General features: G+C 31.3%; 1 protein-coding gene across 2 annotated transcripts in view; it reads right to left on the reverse strand.

Moving 5' to 3' along the window:
• Positions 1–25,777, reverse strand: part of LOC122633526 (proto-oncogene tyrosine-protein kinase receptor Ret) — a 47,850-nt gene that overhangs the window by 11,418 nt on the left and 10,655 nt on the right. For both annotated transcript variants that reach the window (XM_043821492.1, XM_043821491.1), the window contains exons 3-10: positions 7,427–7,648; positions 7,176–7,297; positions 6,928–7,063; positions 6,269–6,522; positions 5,033–5,210; positions 4,390–4,487; positions 1,085–1,359; positions 422–610 (exon numbers count right to left, since the gene is read on the reverse strand). In XM_043821492.1, coding sequence (XP_043677427.1) covers positions 422–610; positions 1,085–1,359; positions 4,390–4,487; positions 5,033–5,210; positions 6,269–6,522; positions 6,928–7,063; positions 7,176–7,297; positions 7,427–7,648 — 1,474 coding nt within the window. The remainder of the gene's footprint in view (positions 1–421; positions 611–1,084; positions 1,360–4,389; positions 4,488–5,032; positions 5,211–6,268; positions 6,523–6,927; positions 7,064–7,175; positions 7,298–7,426; positions 7,649–25,777) is intronic.

Genomic DNA, 25,777 nt, shown 5'->3' on the forward strand with positions numbered 1-25,777 from the left:
TGCTCTTGTCCATGTTCATGCTCACGTTAACTTTCGATACGCAACAGCAAGTAATCTTCATAGATCTACAATTTTGCATACACATACTATTCGTTCTTGAATTTTCTTCTTTATTTACGTTACATTACAATATGTAATTGTTTTTATTATAATTGTAATTAAAACATATATATATATATATTTATTTAAATTTATTGATATATTAAATTTTTATATACGTGCAAGTAGAAATAAATAATAAATAAAAAGAGATGAAAAAAGCGTAACATATAAACAATAAGAAACCGAATAAATTCATAATAATTTATGAATAAATTTTTATAGTAATTTATGAAGCTCAAGGAAACATCTATTTTATTTTTATCGATACAAGATCGAAATCTAGGTTGAAAGGTTAATACGAGGATTGAAAATAACATACTTGAGACTACCACCACCAACTCCGCAGCTCGATTCACAATCACGACGAGATTCAGCATTGGCACAGGAATGAACTATTTCTTCGATTTGATTGCAAATGTTTATCTTCGAGGGAGGTACGTCGCTCATATCAACTTTTATTGTTGTGGATGAAATAGGTTGATCTCCCACTCGCCATTCTAATCTCAAACTACACAAACAAACAAACAAACAAACAAACAAATATACAAACAAGTAAATCGACATCGAATGATTCTTTTATTTCAATTTCAAGTTTTCATTTTGTATTGTTCGTCAATATCAACGTTTGATATAATTTGTAATGTGCAAGGTAATATATATATATACATCCATATGTATATGCAAAGATACAATTTTTTAAACGATATTTTCTGTTTTAAATTATGATAATAACATTTTTTTTCTGAAATTTTTTACCTTAATATTTAATAGATTTTGATTTGCAAAATTGTGCCTATAAAAAGTTTACTTTAGAAAGTTGTTTTTTCTTTATACTTTGAACATTAAATTTATTATTTCATTAAACTTGCAGACAAGTAAAACTACTTATCTCTTTCTAACACACATATATATATATTTTTTTTTACACACAGACACACACATTTGTTTTTTTTAATTAAGAAAAGTAAAATATTAAACTCACGGTATGATGGGCGGTGCGATTTTAAGTATAGTAGAATTGATCACGTGTACAATTCCACCCTTTTCGGTCACATTGAAAGCCTTCGATCCGTATATACTAAAAGATACTCTTGGATTAACTTTACTCGTCGGCTGTGTTACACGAAAATATCGAGACGACACACGAGCAATTCTGACGTTTTCAGGATAGACGATCGGATGTTTTAAAGGGATCGATGCAGCCGTCGGTGTGGTTGTTCGATGCTGTGGCCCGACGAAAGATAACGTGGTATTTACCTAAGGAACGAAAAAAGAAAGAAATAAAGAATAGATAAACAAGAAAAAAGTCAAATATCTTTAATAGAAAAATATTAAAAATTCAATCGTTTTTTTTTATTAAATTGCTAATACATTCTATGTACAACGTATCTTCTTTTCTTTTATTTTTATTGGATTTATAGGATTCGTAGTTTAGGATTAATCATTAATTTACGAATAATAAAAACGAGCGATTTTATACAACGCTACGTGGAATTAGTAGAGAAATTTTTCTGTGAATTTCTGCAGCGTAACTTTTCCCTTTAAAATTACTTCAAAAGGGAAGAAAAAGAGAGAAAAAAGATATAAAACAGAAAAGAGAAAAAACGGATGAAATAAATTAGCAAATTATTGAAAAGATATAAACCTGTGAGAATATTCTCTCTGGATTGCTGGACGGTAACTATGGAAACGAAAAGGGAGAGAAAGAATAGAATGAAAAGAAAAAAGTAAAGGAAGAAGAGAGAAAAAGTATACGTGTGCATGTGTGTGTATATGTGTGTGTGTTTGTGTGTGAGAAAGAGATAGATAGATAGAGAGAGAGAGAGAGGGAGGGAGGGAGGGAAGGAGGGAGGGAGGGAGGGAAAGAAGAGAAGAGAAGAGAAGAGAAGATACGTTCTGATTACAATGAGCTGATTTCTATCGTAGAAGATTTATTTTCTCGTTTAAATTCAATTTCGCCCATTTCGACGATACACATGGGTGACATAAAGTAAATATTATTTTGTCACCATATCTCATATAATTGTGATTATAGTTTAATCGTTCTTGATTAAGAAAAAGAATAAACAACCCCTATATATTGATTAATTAAACGAATTCATTTAATTTGAAATTAGATCGAACATGTATTATAGTTCAAACAGAGCATTTAATCATGCTGTAAAATATAATAATAGGAAGATAAAGAGAATCGATAGACATCATAGACGTAACATATAAATTTATTATCGAAAAGCTGGTTGGGCTTCTAAAATATATTGTTATATGCAGCGGATAAAATACGCTAGGTCTTTGTATCTCGTGATTTGTTAGTATCGATTTTTAGTCCTTCATATGAATATACCGTGTGTTTCCATATAATTTGACTATTTCAAAATAATATATTAATATTTTACTTTTAACTGTTCCATCTTTTCGTGATTTTTTACAAGAATTTTTATCTCCGATTCTTTCGTGCCTTTTGATTATTTAAATTCAACGATATATAATATCGTACATAGTACAATCAATTTATTATGTTGTTGTCCATGTATATATGTATCACTTGATTTACTATCGTCGAGCTATTAATATTAATCGTTATGTCTACTCTCCACGAGCTTCAAGGAATTAATGATATCTGTTCTACGAGTTTCCACATAACACACATATATACATATATACGTGTACACATATGTATATATACATGTAATCCGTATTATTGTGTATGGCAGTGACTAATAACGCTAAACCATACTAAATGATAAAGTTGGATCTGAATAGGTATTTCGTCGACATAAACGGTGTAGACGTAATTTTGGTGGATTAGGAGAACCAGTGTATTCTGAATATTCATTATCAAATTTTAATGCGAAAGAAAATTTCGATTCTGATAATGTCGATAAAATTCCAATTGGATGTTATCGTAAAAAATTATTCATCGTTAAAAAATTCTTATTAAAAATTTCTTTATTTAATTAAATGTCATTCTTTTATTTATTGAAAGTTAAATATCATTATCAAAACGTTATATCGTATTTACGTATATATAAGAGATTGTTATTTTTGAGAGAAAAAATCGAGTAATATGGGATGATTCTCAATTATGAATTTCATTCTTTCAAGAGGAAAAAAAAACGATTTAAAAAGAGACAGTCTGACGCCGCTTCAATGGAAGTACTTAAGCGAATAGGTTTAGAAAATCGTAATCAACCCACACACTGATGTTGCTATTAATTCGCGATTAGTCGAGTCTTTGGAAAATCAATGCCGCACCCTAAAGAAATATATCGACGTAGTTTTGCTGTCTGACCGTTTAATGAGCCACGATTATACCGTGAATTTACGATTATTCTGTACGATACACAAAGTGCCACTAATTGCATCCCGTTATCGTTAAAAATGAAATTTTCTTCCTGGCTATTGTTACTATTATTATTATTATTATTTGTTGTCGTTGATTGAACATCGTTAACGAAACGATACGCATACGTATCAATTACTTTTGAATCGAGTTTAACTTTCAATTGATTTATTATGATTTATTTATTGTAGACAGACGATATTGACGAAGGCTCGGTATAATTATTTTTTTTTTTTGCTATTATTATTATTTCAATCAATTAATAAAATTTTAACAAAAACTGCGACTACTCGATCGACATTTTATTTTATACCAAATGAAAAATTATAAAAATAGACATATCGATTATTCTAAATCACTAAGTGATAAATTATCGAATCCGTCATGGAATTTAAATATCGAAATATAAAAATCAGAAAAAACAATATTCCAAAGAGAAATAAAATATCACGAATATCAGATGGTATTTGACGTCAAGGATGATGTTTCACTCTGTTACGTGTTAAAGTATAAAAATGAATATTTTCTCGACGATTAATAAATCGAAAATGGAGACGATTAATTTATCAACCGAAAGGATAACTGTGTTCCTTAACGAGATGTTACAAACGAACAGAATTTGAAAAGAATTCCTTTGGAATTGTTGCCAGTAATTGGCTCTGACGATAGGACTACTTCCCTTTTATCCCCAGTAATTGGGAATTGGCTATATCGAACGATGTTCTTTGTAAACCATCGAACTTCTTCTTCTTTTACTATTTCTTTTTCTTCTTGTCTGATGCAGTACCACGTGGATTTCGTTCAACGTCGTTTTCGCTTGGACGAGTATCGAAATTTCAACCCTCATTCTTATCCTCCTTTCCCTCCCTTTTACATCCCTCATCCTTTTCCTTACCTACTTTTATTAAAGTGAGCTTTGTCACGGAAAAGTAAACACAACTCACCGAATTTTCTCCATATCCTGGTAAAAGAGATTCGTCCTTAACCTGAAGGATAACCCGATAAGGTGATTTTGGTAGAAGCGTAGTTTTCGCGTAAATTCCTGGAAAAAAAGAAAAAGAAGAAGATGAAAAGAAGGAAAGAAAATCAAGTCCCTAGACATAAATGAATACGTCGTAAACTATTGGCGAGTAATTTGTCACCGTACTAATATTTATTTATTTATTTACTTATTTACTTATATAAGGGGAGAAAATTAATTCGATGCCGTTTCATATAGCGCGATATTAATTTCGCTAATAAATACTATTTCTTTCATTTAAATAATTTATTATTTATTTGGAAATAATATTTGAAACGTAATATATATATATATATATGTATATATATATATATATATATATATATATATATATATATATATATATAATATTTCGACAAGTGTTTCATCCTACTCATAAAACAGATAGAGAAAGAAAAAATCAGAAGAAGAAATTAGATCTTATTTTGTACAATGAAATATCGTAATACAGTTGTAATAAATATTACGTTCGAACAATTTATTATTTATTTTGAAATAATTAAAAAAATATCTACTCTAAACGGAGAGTTCACAGCCCTTTAATAGATTTCATACGAACGACTTACTAGTGAATATAGCGGTTGACGCAGGATTCTGCGGATGTTTAGGGTGTTCGATCGGTATCGTATCGTATGTGATGTTCAGAGCATTATGAATATCCCCGAGAATACGAACGATATATCGATTACTATTTATATCATCAGCGTCCTTCACCATAAGATTATTCTCATCCAGCCTGTCGCCCTGTTGAATATACAACATATAAAAAGATCAGAGATTTTCTTTCTTCTTCTGTGTTTTTCTTTCTTCTTCTTCTTCTTCTTCTTCTTCTTCTTCTGCGGTTTTTCTTTCTACTTCTTCTTTCTCTTCTTCTTTTTGCTTTCTTCTTCTCGTTTCTTTCTTTTTACTTTTTTGTCGAGTATAGAGAAAAAGAAAAAAAAGGGGGGGGGGGAGAGAAAGAAAGGTACTTTTTTGATTCTTTATATTCGAACTGTATGACATTCTTTTTTATGGTTTCTTTCTTCATTTTTATTTCCATTTTCTTTCTACTTTTTTTTTGGACGGACGTTCTCGCCTTGAAACGAATCCCTTTCATCCTTCAATGTAAAGTAAGAGAAACGGAGGATAAGAGTGGAAGAGAAAAAATAGGGGAGGAAAGTGAGCGTAAAAAAGAGCCAGCAGTTTAATCAGGATCAGCCCTCAAGCTTTTTCTCTCTTTCTCTTTCACTCGTTTTTACACCTTTGCTCTCTCGTACTTTCTCTCTCTCTCTCTCTCTCTCTCTTTTGTATCATTTTCAACACCATACTCGTCCGTACCATACCAATGCTGCCCAAAACAATACCATAATTATACGGACAATGTATAGTCATGATTAAGTCCCGTTTCACGAAGAAACTTGGATTTCCATTTTCTATCATGATTTTTTTTTCAATTTATACTCTTCAAGTTTTCATACAAATTTCATGACAATCCTACGTTATGATTCCAATTGGCGTTACAATTCCAAGGGATCGTTACGATTCCAAAAAGAAAAAGAAATTACATTCTACGATATCACATAATATACTTTTCAAGTTGTGTGAAATAATTATGGAAAAAGTAAAAGACATATGATATAAATTTGTAAATAAAACTAAAAGAGATTAGCTGCTTGGGTCTCCTGTAAAAAGATAATCTACCTCTTTTAAGAGGAAAAATACATTTATGGAGAATCTAGACCTTGATGAAATAATGATAACAGGTAAACATAGAGATTTAGGAATTCTAAGAAATAAATATGACAGTATTAATACAGACTTACCACGGTAAAGTCTCGTAGAGTAATCTCGACGACGGTATCCATTTGTGCTATAGGAGGATTATCATCCTGATCCAATATATCGACTCCCAAAATATGTATCAAAGCATGTTGCTTCCCAGTAGTTTCCTCATAAACGATGCAAAGTATTTCAATATTGACTTGTGGTCCTGGACCGCCCGTTGGGCCAAGGACATCGCGATCCAACGACGAATTCGCATAAAGTATATTATTTATCGTATGGAAATAATTTGTTCCTAGTAATGATAATGAAAACTGGTGAAAACAATTTTTGTTTTTTTTTTTTTTTTTTTTTTAAATAATTAAATTCGAACATAACGATTGGATGTTTTCGAATGGATTGCTTCGTGGAATACTTTTCGATTTATTCCGACGAGTGATCCCATAACAAAAAAAAAAACACACCCAGGAAAAACAAATTGCATATTCCATTCGAAAATATGCTGCAACGTGCGCGTATCGATTGTGAAAAATACATTGCACAATTCCTGCCACTCTTCTATTTTTTTTTGTACATTGTACAAAATTCAATTACTTTTTTTTTTCTCTTCTTCTTTTTTTTTTTTTTCTTTCTGTTTCTCCTTCTTTTTTTATTGACATATCTATTCTACGATCTATACTATGTTTTTAAAGTTAATTACCATTCAATAACTCGTATTTGGTAACACGAAAATCTGAACAAATATCGTTATAAACTTCTGGTGCAAATGGACCGAGCATAGTCGCAGGTTGATTTTCATAAATTCTATATCGCGAGGAATTCCAAAAACACATGTCCTATAAAATATATGAAAAAATGAATAAATTATTTCTAATCGATTAATAACAATATAATAGATTGGTATCGTTAGAAACAATTTATGAAAGAAATTCTTAAGTAATTATATACCTGTACGTAATCAGCACAATTTATTTTATTCTGCCTGGTTGGCAATGGTTGTATTTTTATTTCCAAAAAAGCTTCGTCGCCACCATTTTCCTTCGCCTGAACGATAATAGTACCGGATACGTCTTTGTAAGTGAAAAGGGAACGAAAAAAAATGTTAGAAAAATTTATTGCGATCTGGCCAATAAAAGAATCAGAAGAAACGGATTTAAAAGAAATAAAAAGGGGGGAAAACGAATCCCCTATAAACTTACTATTCTTCGGTAGAGTTCGTAACCAAATTGTATTGGTTTTTTCGTCGAAGGTGACAATTTTGTCATATGTACTAGAAATGTGATATTTCACCTCTTTCGGTACCGTCGAATCGTTTCGAAGTGTCTGAAGTGTCAATAATTTTATGTTCGAATTGAAATTTGCATCCTTATTTGCCAAGTAGGGTAATCTCAGTATTAAATTTGATTGTGGAAAATATAATGCTGAAACAGAAATTCGAGAGAATTATTACACGAGGAGATAATGATTTCGATGAATAATTTACAGTGAATAATATAATATTATTAATGTAATATATGCATATATATAATATTATTTTTGTATAATTCTTCATTATTATATACATAATATACGTATTTATTTTATATTAGTTTGCATAATAACAACAAAAATCATTTTAACCTCGGTCATTCATAAATTATTTCCTTTACATTTACTTCTCTTTTAACGTTTATTTAAAGAACAATGGACAAAAAAGTTCGACCTAGAAACGAATTTTCCACGAATGATCGATCACACACTAGCTTTGATTTCAATGATAAGTAACATCAATCAAAGATAATTGATTGCACGCGAATCAAAAGATTCGTACGAAATTTCAAAGGTATTTCTAGAACGTTATGTCCGCAACGATGGTAGAACAATATTCCGAGGATATCCGTGAGTTCTTCATAAAACGAACAAAATGAGTTGTCTCTTCGGCGTGGGTGTTACATACGCGGTCTGAATTTCCGATAAAAAGTAATAGAAAGGTTAGATAACGTGTTAGTTCGATAAATTTCACTCACGACTATGTACCTAAGGCCCAACCCATTTTTTTCTTTACATTGAATTCTTAACATTTAATAATTTCTTTGTCGGATGAACAATCTCCCTCTTTTTCTAATTAACTCTTAATGATAAATAAACATATTTGTAAGATTTATTAAACTAACGATATTAAGGTATATCGCGAGTAAAAAATATACATGTATCATTCTAATATATTACTTTCTTATACTATTAACAAATGCAATTAAAAGTTCTCGATAGAAACAAAACAAAAAAAAAAAAAGATCTTGGTAAAATAACTTCTCTATATAATTTTCCAAAATTAAAAATTCGATCGTTCCTCGTACTCATTTTTCGATCGACTACGATCATAATTTCAGTCAAAAATTTTCTATTGATGATAATACATTTGAGAAGTAGTTACTCTCAAAAAGAAAAAAAAAAAAAAGAAACAAAACAAAATGATTTTTCCATATTTATACAATTTCACGTAAGAAACATAAAAAAAACCGATCGATGCGTTCGTTCAAATCGTCGTTTTAATAAAATTTCCTAAGCTATTGTGAGAGACTTAGAGAGAAATTTTATAAGTCCAGTAAAGAGTAGTATGGAGTGTGATGAGGTAGCGAGTTTAGGAAGTGTTAGGGTAGAAAAGTTTCCTTAATCTTCCGGGAAGTAGAACATACAAGCTGTGGATGAATATAGTTGGTTAAAAAACTGAATCTTAAGGGATCACTGAAACGAGAATGGTTCTTGTTGTAGTTACGTGGTGTCTCTTAAGAGAAAGGAAGATAAAAATATAGTGAGGGGAATCGACTTTTATTTTTTGCAGATAAAAGAAGCTCGCGTAATCGTCGGTTTCTCTTATCCCACCTTTGAGGGATAAGGGAAAAGAAAGAGTATGTGTGTGTGTGTGAGAGAGAGAAAGGGAGAGAGAGAGAGAGAGAGAGAGAGAGAGAGAGAGAGAGAGAGAGAGAGAAAGAGAGAGAATTACGAAAGTAGAATAGCAGTTGGATGAGAAAAGCTTTCTGCATTCTTTCTACACAATCGCAGCTAAAAAGATCTGATTCGATACTTTTCAAAGTGTACGATATTCCACCCCTTTTCTTCTTTTCTTCTTCTCCTTTTTCTTTCCTTTTTTCTCTCTTTTTTTTTACCGTTTCTTTCTCTTTCTTTTTCATGGATGCATCTTTTGTGCGTTTCTGCGATGGCGACGAATACTACGGTACCGAAACGTTGAATAAAATATGTTTCGAAATATTCCGAAAGAGTGGTTCTCTCTCTCTTTCTGCCCCATCGTTCGTGAGGACGAAGAGATATGAGAAAGCTTTTCAGTCGACGAACACGAATAAAAACATTCCAAGAATCGAACATGCTTTCGAAATGGTTTCGAATGAAATGAAAAAAAAAGTGTTAATGAAAAAAGAATAAAGAAACGAAGAAAAAAACAAGAAAAGAAATTAATACCTGAATTATAATGAATAATAATGAATCGAAGAAAAATTTGGAGCACGGAAATCGAGGATTAAATACTTTAATTTATACCTTACGATATTTTTTATATTTAAAAATATTGCCTGCTTTCAATGTAAATAAATTGTAAATGTGTAAATTAATTATCAATTCTGTTTAATCACGCGAAAGATCCGATATTATCTTTACCAAAATTTAACTCTTAATTAAATTTCATTCAATCAGGAAATAAAAATACAACATAGAAAGCAAAAAATTATATCTTACGAAGAGTTCTTATCACAAAAAATACTGCACTTGTTAAACGAAATCGATTTTAAGCTAATTAACTTTAATCCCTTCCTGATTCTTCTCGTAAATTTAATCGACGTAAAAAAAAAAAAAAGAAAACAGTATTTTTTAGAAAAAATTTCCTTTCCAAAGATTTCACTCCTAAATAAATCTGATTGCATCAAGAATGATTAATTAGGTTTGCAATTTGGGTGAAAAAAAATTTAGCAAACTAACTGCTAACTGAATTACGTGAATCTTTCGAATAAAAGTTCTTTGGGTCTTCGAGTCTTTATTTCTGACACCTTTTCACCCTTCATCTTTCAAGATGGTGTCTCTGAACGAGGGGAATATAAATCTTAGAAGAGAATTTCTAACATTTTCTGGTCTTAATAGCCATATTATTCTTGATATTTATACTCTAGATATTTGATTCGTACGAGGAACCACTAATAGCACCACCAACACGGGGTCTTCTTATGTCAAGGTGAACGTTTAATCAATATACACGGAGCAGTTAATTTTAATCCCAGGATCGCGTGCGTGCCAGTAGACGGAACGATTACGAGCGTTTTTACGATCCTCCGCTACGAGCCTTTCTAACCCTCTCCGTAGCCATCTTAACACGATTCTACGTAGATAAAACATATTATCTTCGATATTTATTTCGTAATATTCCATAATTATTCTTTAAAACGGAAAAAAAGTACAACGTTTGTATGCATCGATCTATGCATAATTATGTTTTTTTTATCTACTTTTTCTTTTTTACCGGATCAAAGAAAAAAAATTATGCGCGTTACGTAAAAGAAGATTTTTTTTTTAACGTAGTTATTTATCTATTTACATATTCTGTTACTATAAAATTGCATTTAATGTAGTCATTTATCTATTTACGTATTCTTTTACTATAAAATTGCCGTGAAAAGAACGAATAATAATATATCTATCTAACGACGTGTCACGACATATCGGTCCGTCACATTCTAATATAAAATTAATTACAGAATAATAAAAAATATTTGTAAATCTCAATCGATAAAAACGATAAAAACGATGCTTCTTAATCAAAAAGAAAAAAAAAAAGAAAAGAAACGAAATAAAATAATATCTTTTACATTTAATAATCTTGATCGAATCGAAAAATCGATGAAACGACATGTTGTAAAACGACGTGTTCATCTTTTCTTAACTATAAAAAAAAAAAAAAAAAAAAAAAACGGAAGACATATTCGAGAGAATAATAAATAATATGCGACTCGCGAGTGATACGATAAAAATTGGCGAAGGTACGATAGCCGCACATCGTTTCAGTATGCTTCCTGAGTGAGTATAAGGGTGGCTTTAAAAAGGCGGTAGAAAAGGGGTGGGTCACGCGAAAGTCGAGTTAAACTCGGGAAAAGAGGGTGATGGTGGTGGGTGGGCCATGTACCACTAGTCGACCATCGACACGCCACACATACACACTCCTATACTATCTATTTCTTTTATAGATACAAACATATATTTACATCGTACAGAAACACATACATATATGCATACATATATACATAGATAGATATATATGGTGGATATAAGAAGTAAAGATTTGCACGCAGGTAATGCATGTAAAGCTATGTATGTTAATACGAACGAACGATACGTAGCGAGTGTCCAGAGAGTCCGTAACCATAATCGACTATACGGTTTAGTACAGTAGTATAGAGAGTATATATGTATATATATGTATATATATATATATATATATATATATATGTATGTATATATCGTACGTTGAATTCTTCGCGTGTTAAACGTACGAATCATTTGCATATTCAAGATCACGCTCTTATTATATCTCTCCTTCGTTTTTTTCTTTCTTCGAAACAACACCTCGTATTTTTTATTTCTCTGCTACCGCAATTAAACTATACTCTGTATTAAGAATAGCACAATTATAGTGAAATTAGAAAGAAAGAAAAAAGAAATCGAGACGGTTCTGTGAATGAAATAAAAATAATGTTTCAATCGTAAATACATATAAAATGTCACAGGCGAGAGCGAGTAAAAATAGGGAAGGAGAACATAATTTCTCAACGTAACGGAAATAAAGGGCATGATTTCTAATGGAGAAAGAGAAAGAATGAGAGAAGAAGAGAGAGGAAGCGTTTGAAGATATTTGTGTCCACGCATCTTCGGTAACAGCTTTCACTGATCCCACTTTATCGGCGTTTCGTTGAACGTTAATCCCACAAAACCCTATGCAACCTCTATAAATTGTGTATTTCTCGTTGGGATGCTTACGATTGTAGTAAACCGAAGTTTATTAACCGATTTCATAATTTCCTCAACACTTTTATAGCTCCCTAAACAAGATTAGAATTAATATTGTAAAAACATAAAATATCTTTCTTGCATTTCTTTTATATACATACATATATATAAATATATATGTATCTATATATATATATATATAAATAAATAAATTACTCTTTTCTTATCTCCCTTATTCTCTTCTTTCAAATAATCAGATAAAGCTAAAAATAATCGAATACTTTCGTCCTCTACTTGTTCGTATCTTTCTTCTTTTTATTTTATTTTTTTTTTACATTACTTATATAAAAATAACTCTTCCCCAACTCGAAATGATTCTCTTTCGAAGCAAACGATACATCTAAAAATATATATTCAAAACATTTTTCGGAAGTACCTTGAAAGAAGTTTCGTTTAAAAGATCTAATCGGCACTTTTTGCATATCGTCTAGTCATTATAACACGTGAGACATTTTGGTATAAAGAGAAAGAGAAAGAGGAAGAAGGAGAGAGTTCCTTTCTCGATCACGATTATTTAGCTAATGGCCTCTACCAACGTCGACGTTCAAAAAGCAGGTAGAACAGATCGTTATGACTGTTCGCGGTTTTCGACACTTACGTGACCCCAAGTGAAGGTAGAGAGAATGAGAGAGGGAGAGAGGGAGAGAGGGAGAGAGAGAGAGAGAGAGAGAGAGAGAGAGAGAAATTGTCGACTTCGTCGGTCGGCTTAGGAAATTCACTGTAACACGCGAGACGAGGGTGCATTTACGTGAGACAAGCGTAAGAACAGAGAGACAGAGACAGAAACAAAGACAGAGACAGAGACAAAGACAGAGACAGAAACAGAGACAGAGACATAGACAGAGACAGAGACAGAGAAAGAGCCTTTAGAAGCAGCCCTCTTTTATATTTTTTATAATTTAACGAGGATTTGTAGTCATTTATATTGATAAAATACTATTTCATGATCGATTTTGATAGTTCCTTTCTTTTTCTCATTCTCTTTCCCTCCCTCTCTCTCTCTCTCTCTTCGTAAAGTGGTCACGCTTATCGATCTTCAAGAAAGCACGCGACGTTTCATCTCTATGTTCTATACCTTCCAATGGAATTTATAGCCCGCTCACGGCCTCACGAAATAGTGAGAATCATCCATCTTCGAGCGTCGGATGCGTTAGAAGGAGACTAGACGCGGAATTGCCTCGTAAATCTTTACCAAAGGGAATTCCTAGTTTTTTTTTTGTTTTCTTTTTCTTTTTCTTCCTTTCTTTTTTCTTTTTTTCTTTTTTTTTTTCTTCAATCAGAGATAACTATGTCATAATTTTATCATGGATTAGACAATCGGCTCTCTATTCTTTCTATCCCTTTTGTATAATTAATTTGCACACGCGACTATTTCTTCAATAAGAATGAATGATTTATCAATATGATTGTAAATTTTTATGAATTTTATGAGAAATATGTCGACTAAATGTTCTTACAGAATTAACATTAAAATGCCAAGATCCAACCAGGATCGTTTATTTCCGAAATTCGCGCTATAATATCTAACGATAACTTTGAACATCACAAAGAAAGAGATTCCGTATTAAACACTATGGAATTAAAAGAATATCCTTTTATGATCCCATTTGCGAATAAATGAATTTACAATTAGGTAAACTAAACTCACCAACTTCACGGTCGTTTAGTGAAAGAGTAATTTTTAAGACGTTAAAGATCATTAAGGAGCAACAGCTCGTTATCCAATTATCTCGTACGGGATAGGACAAAACAGGGGGAAGAAGGAAAAAACAAGGAAAAAAAATGGAAAAGAAATGGGGAAAAAGAAAGAGAAAAAATGAAAGATAAAGAAAATGAAAGGGAAGAAAAAAAGATTCGACGTATTCTTATTCATGAAGAACATGAAGTTTTAAACTCGGTCGAACGACTGACTCGACGAGAAGCAACGAAGCGAGTTAAAGCAGTTTCAGCAAGTTCGCGTACCGTCTATTAGGGAAGTTCATTATGAGAAAGGGGAAGTAATGGTGGTGATGGTGATGGTAATAGAAGTGGGGATTGATTAAAACGAAGAGAAAAGTAGACGTACATCTATGTCTATGTATAAGTACTCAAGATATAATACTTCCTCTCAGTTTTTCTTATTCTCACCTAATGCTTTCATGATGGATAATACTTGAGAAAGAGAGAGAGGGAGGGGGGGGGGGAGAAAAAAAAGAGAGAAAGAAAAGGTGACAGAATCTGTTCGATCTTCTCTCTCTTTTCAAGACTTCCATGATCGTTCTTTTACTATACCTGGAAACCCTCTATTTACGTCTCCTAACATCGAGTTACTATTCCCGAAAACAGAGACCAATACGAACACGATATGGGTAGCCCTACAACCGACTCGTCTGCAACCCTTTCACCGATATTTTTCTCAAAGGCCGTCTCTTCCTTCTTCTTCTTCTTCCTTGTCTATTATTCTCCTTTCTTGTTCTACCGTTCTAACCCTAATGTCTCTATCTATACTAACGTCTCTCATTCCTTTCTTTTATATCCCTTTGTATGAAACCCCCGTGGATCGCACTACCGATGTAAATTGATTCGTCGTTACGATGGTAGAGAAGAAATGAGACTTCTATTAGATTAGATCGTTCTATGTTTCAAATAATATTCATTGTTGAGATATGTATTTCTATGTATATATGTATATATGTATATATGTATGTATGTATGTATGTATATATGTATGTATGTATGTATGTATGTATGTATGCCATCTCATTCAAAGTTGTATAAAACAAGTTTTCTTTCTTTCTTTCTTTTTTTTTTTTTACATCATAAAAGACATTCAAGAGTAATTTATTTAATTAAATATTCAACAACAAACTTTAACATCACGATTCTGTGTGTTTTCTAAATTATATGCAATTTTATTTACATTTTTAGCGAAATGCAATTAAGAGTTTGCATTTTTATTCGAATAAATATTGATACCGAATGCTGTCATATTTTTTGCGTTTTCTATAATCACAGATATTTATATTTATCTTTTGAATGAAATTAATTAATTAATGAATTATGCGTTCGCGTATCATTCCTTTTTTTTTTTTTCAAGGCTAACAATCCAATCAATAATTTATCTTCTCGATCATAACAAAAACATTAATCAATCAATTGATTTATCTAGTTTATTATGTCGCGATATTGTATAAAAAAAAGAAGAGAGAGAGAGAGAGAGAGAGAGAGAGAGAGAGAGAGAGAGAGAGAGAGAGAGAGAGAGTGAGCGAAATATCTGTTAGACGAATAAAAAAAAAATGTTTCCGGAAGAGGACGATTATTTACCGATAACGAGAAGATCTTTGTCGGTCGTTCGAATCGAAAATAAAACGACAGAGGGAAGGATTTACGGTCGATCGTGACTTTCGAAACAAAAAGGGTGCTGGTGGAGTAGAGTGGAAAGAGGAGGAGGTGGGAGAGGAGGAGGGGGTGGTACGGAACGAGTGTCTCAGGTACACTAGAGTCCTGCGCACGTGTGTAAATATTTCCCAGTGAAAAGTCGGCCTACCCATTGTGTCCTACAACACATAAATACACACATGCACATAGAAACATACACACTTCACCTCCTTTTTTCTCTCTCTCTCTTTCTCTCTCTCTCTCTCTCTCTCTCTCTCTCTCTCTCTCTCTCTCTTTGTTTCTCTTTCTATTTCTCTCTCTTTCTCTCACACTCTCGCTTTTTCCTAGAGAACATTTACTTGTGCGAGAACATAGATCACGTTCGTGACACCTGCCTGCATGTGGCGACAGTAAATAACGAAATGCTTCGAACATCCCCTCCCCTACCCCTACCATTATACCACTTCATCAGCATTATATACAGGGTGTTCCATATGAAAAGTGTCACGTACTTTTTTTATCTCTCTGAAACATATTTTCGAAATGTTACTCCGATGGTATATATACGCGAGTTATGAATCGAGCGATTTAATAATATTTATTTTCTCTATTATTCCATATTATTTTCTGTTTATTTTGTGTTTAATTTAAATACAAAAAAAAAAAAGAAAAAGAAAAAAAAAAGTTAAAAAGAAGAGAGGGGAAAAAAGAATTGTATTATATGAAATTAAATGTATTTAATGAGAAGGAAAAAGATTGAAATAAATTGTGGTTGAGAAAAAAAAAAAATAAAAAAAGAGAAAAAGATAGTTGATTAAACTCTACGTGGACTACCCTATATTTCTTTCGAGCTTCTCCCTCTCCCTCCATCATTCTTTTTTCTCCTTCGATCATCGTTCGCTCTTTCATAGAAGAGAGAAAGAGAGGCCGATGCCGAACTCCGAAATAGTTTCACTATATTTAGGTTAACTCCTCTTTGACGGGTTGAGGAAATATCGTAAGACACATATATCCTGGAAAAAAAAAGGAAAAAAAAAAAGATGAACTTATGACCTCGTTAAGATTACCCTTTAACATGTTAACCTAATTATTCTTCAAATAATATATGTATGTATATATATATATATGCATGCATACATGTATGTATGTATGAATGTATGTATGTATGTATGTATGTATGTATGTATGTATGTATGTATGTATGTATGTATGTATGTATGTATGTATGTATGTATGTACATATAAAAAAGTAAAGGAAAATATGAATAAAGTTTTGAGATTTTTATATACATATATCGGTCATTCCAATAATTCTGTCTTGAACGAAATTTATATTCGTATACTTGATCTCTTTTTCTTATCTAGGTCGACGTTTTCAACTTTGCCTGTTTCAGAGTCAATTATTTATTGATAAGGAGCAATTTGTAGAAAGGAGGTTAATAAAATGCTATTATAAAAGTTAAGGTAACATTGTTGTCATGACAATTATACGAATTGGGATAATGTACAGAATGATTTTCGCTCCTAAAAACTGTTACGACAAATAATTTCACTAGAGTTATTATTAGAAATATTCGATTTGAAATTTTCTTTGTATTAATCTCTCTTTTATGTTAATTTTTCATTAAATTCGTATTTTCCTTTTTATTCGATAATCGATTTTGGATACCCATATTTAATAATAATGATAATAATGATGATGATGAGGATGATGATGATAATAATGATAATAATAATAATAATAATAATAATAATAATAATAATAATAATAATAATAATAATAATAATAATAATAAAATGAAACAATTTCGGATAAAAACATTTTCCAACACTTCTTTTTTCAACAATTAAAAACGATTTGATCAACGTTTGCAAATAAAAAAGAAAGAAAAGAAAAGAAAGAAAGTAATTTCAATTAGATATTACCGCAACAGTAGGTATATAATTTTTGTTACCGTGACTGTAATGCTTACAGATGACAATGAAATATCGAGATTTGTTGGTAGCAGGAATGAATGTAAGGTCCAACCCTAAACTCTTTAAACAACGAAAAATCTCCTTGAAATCTTACTACATCCATAAAGATGATTACATCGTCTAGTTAGGTAGTATATCGTTCGTCATTAAAAGCAGAGCTTAAAGCCTCACCCTGTTCATTAGATTTAACTATTTAGATTACATAGAGAATCCAGCGGCTTAATTTCTACTCTTATGGGAGAATAGACGACTTAACTGCAAGCTTGTAGTTCTTCTTTTGTGACGAGTATATTAACTACTATTGTTCTCGCTCTCTCCCTTTCTTTCTCTCTGGAAGAGATCTAATCGAGTTATAAACTATTCTAAACCTTAATAAACTTACTATACTTAGAGACATACAAGGAGTTTCACTTCTTAAAATAGGGTAATAATCGTCTATAAGTAATATCGACTCGAAATGTTTAAGAAAGTCTAATAATCTATTTTATATACAGATTTTTGCCAAACCAACGAATACCGATGTATATTTGGTTGATTATGCCGCATATAAATATGATCAGAAAAGAATTGTTGTTATTGGAAAAATATCAGTTTTCGGTTACCCATTGGAATATTGATATTAAATCTCTGATTTTATATAATGAGCACTTCTTTTTTTCGATAAAAGAAGGAAAGAGAAGAGAGAAAGAAAGAGAGAGAGAGAGAGAGAGAGAGAGAGAGAGAGAAAATAATTCAGTAATTAAGTTGGTTAATGAAGTGAAAGAAATCCAGGAGGTAGCAATGTTCGAATGGATACCATCATTTCTCTTTTCTTTTCTTTAGTTTTCCTTAGAAAAAAAGAAAAAAGGGGGATAGAATAATCGGTGTTCTCAATTAAGTGGAACAGGACGGTTAATTGAGTCACGTTTCATTCTTCACGTAGAAACGCGAACGAGTGTTTACAAAAGGCTCGCAAATCAGGCGGCAAGTCTTGTGGTAGTTTTATCGGCATTAAGGTGGACGATATACTTTAATCAAAGCCAAAGTAAACAACATGGCCTAGTTTTTAAGAACATTCTTTGTCTCTCTCTCTCTCTCTCTCCCTCTTTTTTTCTCGGCAATTTCGTTTGCTCGTTTCTTCTTACTTTCTCATCTTGATTTCGTGCTTGTGTTTCTCTTTCTCTCTTTTTTTTCTTCGATATTACGAGTGAAAAGAAGTAATATTTTTTCTATTGATTTTTATTTTATTACCTTAATTTTTTATTTTTATTTATTTTTTCTTCCTTTTCATCTCTTCTTGAGAAATTGAAAAAATTGAAGGATCAGAGAAAGAGAGAGTGAGAGAGAGAGAGAGAGAGAGAGAGAGAGAGAGAGAGAGAAAGAGAGAGGAGGGGGTAAGGGGAAGAGAGAGAGACAGAATCGTCGATGAAAATTTCCAAGCTGTTTTACACCTTTTGATGGATAAACGCTATTGACGAAACGTTCTCTTCTTGTTCGAACGTTGAGTACGAGTATGAAAGATGTCTGTTAACGAGTTTATTCGACGTTAGAAACGAGACTGTTACACGACCAAGTTACTGCTGCTGCTGCTTTCTACTTTACTTTTTCTCGTTTTATCTCACTCTATCCACCTCTCTCGAACGTACACTGTATTAAAACGTGCTTCCTTTTCATCGACGAAATATTTACAAGCCCGGTAGTGAATCGTTTTTCATTGGCAGACTGTTGGAAGCGTGAATAGAAATAAATGTTCACAGATTCCACTTGGTTAGACTTCGACTCTCTTTCCCTCTCTTTCTTTCTCTCTTTCTCTCTTTATCTATTTATCTGTCTATCTCTCTCTTCCTCTGTTTTTCAAGCGATGCACTTTTCGAAGCATACACGGATTTTACTCTTCATTTCCATCAGCGGTGGACTACTTCAATATTTTTTCTATTTCCTTTTCTTTTTTCCCTTTTATAAATGCTCTCGGAGAAAAAAAGAGATTAACAGGAGATCTATCAAATTTTAATATCGTTCTATTTTAAGAAAAAAACATGCTCTTTTATCTCTCTATCGAGTTTATCGAAATATTCTATCTACGTTCTAACTTTAAGCAGCACGAAAAACATTGCTAATATTTGCGAACAATGAGACGATAATTATACGTAAGTGACCTTCTCTTTTTTCTTTTCTTTTTTTCTAACAATTAAAGACGATTAGAAATTTATCGCGCGTCGCGATAAATTAAGAGAAATGATTCATCCTGAATTTGTTTTCTCTCATCAAAATTTATCTCTATTTCCTAATAATTGCATCAACTTTGAAATTGAAATGAGCGACCCTTCTTTCTTCTTTCTTTTTTTCTTCCTTTCTAATCATTCTCTCAACGATTATACTTCTAATAATTAATATCTAACGATTAAAAACGTAGATATCGTAATAATTCTGCGAAAAACATAGTAGTCAAGTCCCTCGGTATACTTCTCTCTTTTTCTATCTTTCGTCGTTTAACATCTGATCGAGCTATCGCATAATTCACCTTTATTAATTAAAAGGCAACCGCGTGTGTCCGCTAGCGACAACGAAGTAGGCGTTCGCGAAACGACAAAGTACGAGCTCTTAATGAGGGTCGTTAATAAAACCTGAAAGGGAAACGTTTCACGCGAAGCGAACTAGATACGTAAATGCATGTTTCTCGTTTTTCAAACGAGTCTTTGTGTATAGTAATTGCGTTTATGTATGATGTTCATATGTATCACTGTATACATATATATACATATATACATACACACACACACACACACACACACACACACACACACACACACACATATGCATTCATATATTGTCTTTACACACACCTACGATTTCTAAGCGTGTCGTCATTCATCGATAATAATTATTCCAAAGGTTGGTTGCAATGAGAAAAAAAAATTTTTTTTTCTTTCCCTTTTTTTTTAAGATATCCTTACAAATAGATTGCATAAATCGATTATGTGAGTCTGGGCTGGGTAACACATGTCGCGGTTCGATGACATACGCAAATGGCTAGTTTAATGTTTACAGAGTATATGTTCCATGCGATAATGTTGGAGGACACCATATTTGTTGCGTATACGTTTATGTACTTGGAAATTACATCGTCTATGATGAAAGACTAATTTTGCGATTATTAAACGTACTTTAGTATCGTAGGTTGATGTACTAAATATAATTATATTATATATATATATATATGTGTGTGTGTGTGTGTGTGTCTGTTTGTAATCAGCTTTATTGAAGTATTAAATTTGGAATTAAAAGTTTAAAATTAAATTAAAAGGAATAACTTATTAAAAAGTGAACATAACATTATTTGTTTTTTTTTTGTTATTGTATGAAACTTGTTATTAAATTAATTAATTGATAATTATAGTTACTTTTAATTTGAAAAGAGTTATACCATATGTCTTTTTGATTTAAAAGTTCGTTTTAAAGGTTGTAAAAGATTTAACGAATAAAAAAAGCATGTATGTAAGTACGTATTATTTTTCTCTCCGTTTTCTTTCTGAAGTTATGTGAACCAGTGGTATAACTCAATCATTTATCGGACTGAGAACACACTAAAACTCTTTTTCTCTCTTATATTTCCAAGAGAGTTCTGGATATTAAAAATAAATAAATAATCTCAGTTGCCAGTGTTCTTTTCTTCTTTTGTTCCTTCATATCATCTCTCTCTTCTGTTTTCTACACAATTTCAGACAGTGAGTTACGAGGGTTCTTTTATGAAAACTTTAATCACACAAACAGAAAGGAATGAATTGCGTTTTATCTGATTAATCGAACAATTTATCTTTTTATTTGCATTATACTACGTTAGTCAAAGTTCAAATATTATACATTTTCATGATAAGCAAATTCAAAACTGGCTGTTCGTTTAAATGAATTTATGAGATATTATCTCTTGGTATTACTTTATTAAAGATAGAATTTGAATTATTTGTAGAAATATTCAAATAAATTTTCACGTTGAAATTTCCTTGGAGATTCTTTTCTTTGATACAAATTTAATTATATATCTTATTTAAAACAGCTTTTTAAAAGCTTATCGGTGTAAAAAGAAATAACATGAATGATCTTTCGAATAAGTCAATCGTAAAATATTAAACACGATTTATGGAGTAATTAAATTTTTATTGGATGTATTAAACTTCGATAAAAAAAAAAAAAAAAAAAAAAAGAGAGAGAGAGAGAAAGAATTGCCATAAAACTATTTCGTATGAATAATAAATATTTCAAAACGTTCGAAACGTAATACGAATAAAAAGAAAGTCCATTTTCTCTCGAAATTAGATATTTCAGTGAGACGATAAATCTCTGAAACGGAAGAAAAAAGAAAAAGTGAAATAAAAAAAAAAAAAGAAACAACAAGAAAAAAGGAAAATTGAAGTAGCATTAGAACGTGACGTAGGTCGAATTTGAAATGAAGAATTAAAGCGGTCGCGATGGCAAAAGCAACAAGCGATATTTTCGTATGTTTTCAAATGCAAGCCACGTCAAAAGATATCTATGTATTTAACTACATATAGTATACGTGGCTTGCATGAATTCGCAGAAAGAAATTGTTTCCACTTGAAGTAAATGGAATCATGTTAATGTGGGTATATGCAGATGACAGTGAGTTATGACTTTTAGAATCTAATAACAAATCTAATGGTAATTTAATGACGAATTTGATAACAAAGTTAAACGAATTATTGTTAGCGTAATTGATTCTATTCCTTAAAAAGAAAAAGAAAAAAGGAAGAAAATGAACCCGAGAAAAATAGAGAGAGAGAGAGAGAGAGAGAGAGAGAGAGAGAGACAGACAGAGAGAGAGAGAGAGAGAGCGATAGACATGGTCGAATATAAAAGTAAATAATAATCAAGATGTATACTGTTTGCTTCTCTTGGAAGGTTCACGATTATTTGCATGAACATTTATCTCTTACGTTTGAAAAATACAGCTGTAAATATACATTTTCATCCGAGGGATGTTACACCACACACCATTGTCGTCTGTTGTCGACCAACGAATTTAGACTTTTAAATGAGTTAGTTGCCTGTCTCATGGACCCAAGTGTATCGCATATTTATACTACCTTCGACGTTCCACGGTTTCCCATATAATACATTTCACGCAGTTTTTATCTTCATCTTGTAAGTTTATATTATATTTAAATTGAAATGATATTTTTCACGATTCCGCTGCATTACAAATTTGAATTTTCTTCTAGCTAATAACAATAATAATAATAATAATAATAATAATAATAATAATAATAATAATAATAATAATAATAATAATGACAATAATAGTTTAATGAATAAATCAGTAGTATTATTTACAAAAAATATATTCGACGTAACGTGCTTTACTTCCATTCATGGCAAGTCCGTTTCATTTTCTTGGTTATCCATTCTATTCCTTTGGTATCTCCATTCTATTATTTTACAATGCGTTTATTAATATATTTTCCAAGTTTAATCTCGATTATAATAAATAAAACTCCAACCTTAATTAACAAGTAAAACTTCTAAAATTCTGCTAACGATCGACATAAATTCGCAACTTGCGATTACATAGAACATGAATGTAACAATTGGCAGTATTGTCGATTTATACGTATAAAGCAACAAAAAAAAAAAAAGAAAAAAAGAGAAAGAAAAGAAAAGAGAAAAATAACAAATAATAACGTCGTCGTTTTAGATAAAAAAGAAGACAAAGAAAAGAAGAAACAAAAAGAAATATGTAATTAACTTCGCAAACGTATTAGACAAAATCTACATATTACATTAAAAGGTGTTCGCGTTAACATCGTGTTATTTTCCGTTTAGTAGGTTCGTACCTTTTAGTATTTGGGTTATCGGGTGTGGCTGTGAAAAGCCCTATGGGACTGTCATGTCCCGTGCTTCACCTATATATGTAGTTCTATAGCATGCTTCTTTGACTTTTCTATTTTACTAGTAATATCAGATTAAATTACGATATGACGTAACGTGTTACAAACTTACAAAAAGGGACATGCTTTCTCCTTAGAACGTTTCAATCTTTAACACTTCGTGAACAGCACGTTCTGTTATTTAGCAAGATGAAATATTTGCAAAAAGTTTGACGATAAAAACAATTTCTTTTTTCCCCCCGAACAAATATCCTCCATTACAATTTATTTATTTTTCTTTCTCTCTCTTTTCTTTTTTTTCTTTTTTTTATTTTTTATTGCCAGATTGCAAATTGATATTAAAAATCTTTTCACTCTATTGTCCGTTTTGATTAAATAGAAGAAGACGATCTCGTATCTTTCATTTCAACTTTTATATTATTATATTTGCAATTCTATCCAACTAAGCTTCGATATTAAAATATTTTCATTCGATTGTTCTTTTTTCTTTCTGTCTCTCTTTTCTTTTTTTCTTTCTTTCTTTCTTTCTTTTTTTTTTTTTTTTTTTTTTAATCGATCAGAAACAGGCGATCCCGTAACTTCTATTTGAATTTTTATATTATATTTGCAATTCTATCCAACCGACCTTAGCAAATCGATATTAAAATATTTTCACTCGATTATATTTAGGATCGATAAACGATTCGGATAATAATCGTTATTCAGTTATTACAAAAGATGAGAATATTGCAAGGCGTCATCTTAAGATCGTGTTTTATCCCTGCTATTCTATTAGATTAATGAGAACGTTTAGTTCGGAACGACCAACGAAGAAAAGATCTTTCATTAATATTCTCACCCATCCCTCTTTCCTAAATCTACCCCCATCTCTGTCTTTCTCTTCTTCTCTTTTTTCTTTGAGAGCCCTAAGCTCCGTCACTCACAACGAATTACGAGGAGGGTTCCGTCGGTGTTCAAGTTTTACAAGGCACATTTCTAAAAGAGATAGTTATCGGCGACGGTTATGGCCAAGCAACAGCTATTTCATCCTGACGTTCAATTTCACGGGCTGTTTTAAGACGTCACCGGACGTGTTCTTTCGAATTATTGAAATAGATAATCGCTTTTATCATTAAATAATATGGCTAGACTATATAGACTATATATATGTGTATATATATATTTCATAATTAATGAAAATAGAACGACATGACGTCTGCTACGTTTCTTTTTTACAACTAACGACGATAACTATGGATTATATTTATGACGAGTTATAGAAAATGTTACGATCGATATTAAAAGGAGCTAAGACGTGTTATCTCTTTGATGTATGTATGTATTATTTATATAAACGAATAATTATTTTCTATAAGAAAAATAGATTAAATTTATTAATTTGCGTCATTGATAATATCGATATATTGAAATATTTATCGTTGATTTATTATCGCATAGAAATTACACGCTATTACGAGATAGGCGAAAATGATAAAATGATATCGATGTATAATCGAAACTGTTTCGAAGAGGAGAGAAGATACGAAAGAGATAAAGAAAAAAAATTCCTAGTCGTTTTTTTCTTTTTCTTTTTCTTTCTCTCTCTCTCTCTCTCTCTCTCTCTCTCTCTCTCTCTCTCTCTCTCTCTCTCTTTTAATTTATCGCACATGGATTTTATACGTCGAGTGGCGACTAAAAGTTCTCTAATTATAAAATAATGATTATAAAACAATTCTCGTTGTCATATAACAATCTGAAAAAAAAAAAGAAAAGAATTAGCCTAATAATTCTGCGGGGAAAAAAAAAAGGAAAACAATAATAACAGAATTGATTTAAAAGAAACTCATTTTGGAACTTTTGGTCTCTCCATTTCGTACTTTATAAATACGAAGGTATTAAATCGAAATGTTTATGAAAAAGATATATTACAATAATCCTTTTAATTTTCATTTTGATACGTATGAAGCGATAAAAATAAATAAAACTAACGAGAAATAAGCCAGACGATTCTCTCTAGCGATAAATTATTGTTCTCTTCGTTGTTATAAGAACTGTACAACGATCTCAATATTCTTCGACGATATAATGAGTTTACCGCAAAAGAAGAAAAAGAAGAAACTTTTCTTTACTCTCCTTTTTATACATATCCAATACTTTGGAAGTCTCGATACCGTCTATTATGCAAAGAAATGAAACTTTAATTCAAACGAACCAATTCTTCTTTTAGATTTTATTTTTTCTTTTAACAACAATGTAATTCATTATCTATAACGAAACTTGGTATTTTATATTTCTTACGTAATAAAAAAA

This window comes from Vespula pensylvanica, chromosome 12 (genome assembly GCF_014466175.1).
Source record: "Vespula pensylvanica isolate Volc-1 chromosome 12, ASM1446617v1, whole genome shotgun sequence".
NCBI classification, from domain to species: domain Eukaryota; kingdom Metazoa; phylum Arthropoda; class Insecta; order Hymenoptera; family Vespidae; genus Vespula; species Vespula pensylvanica.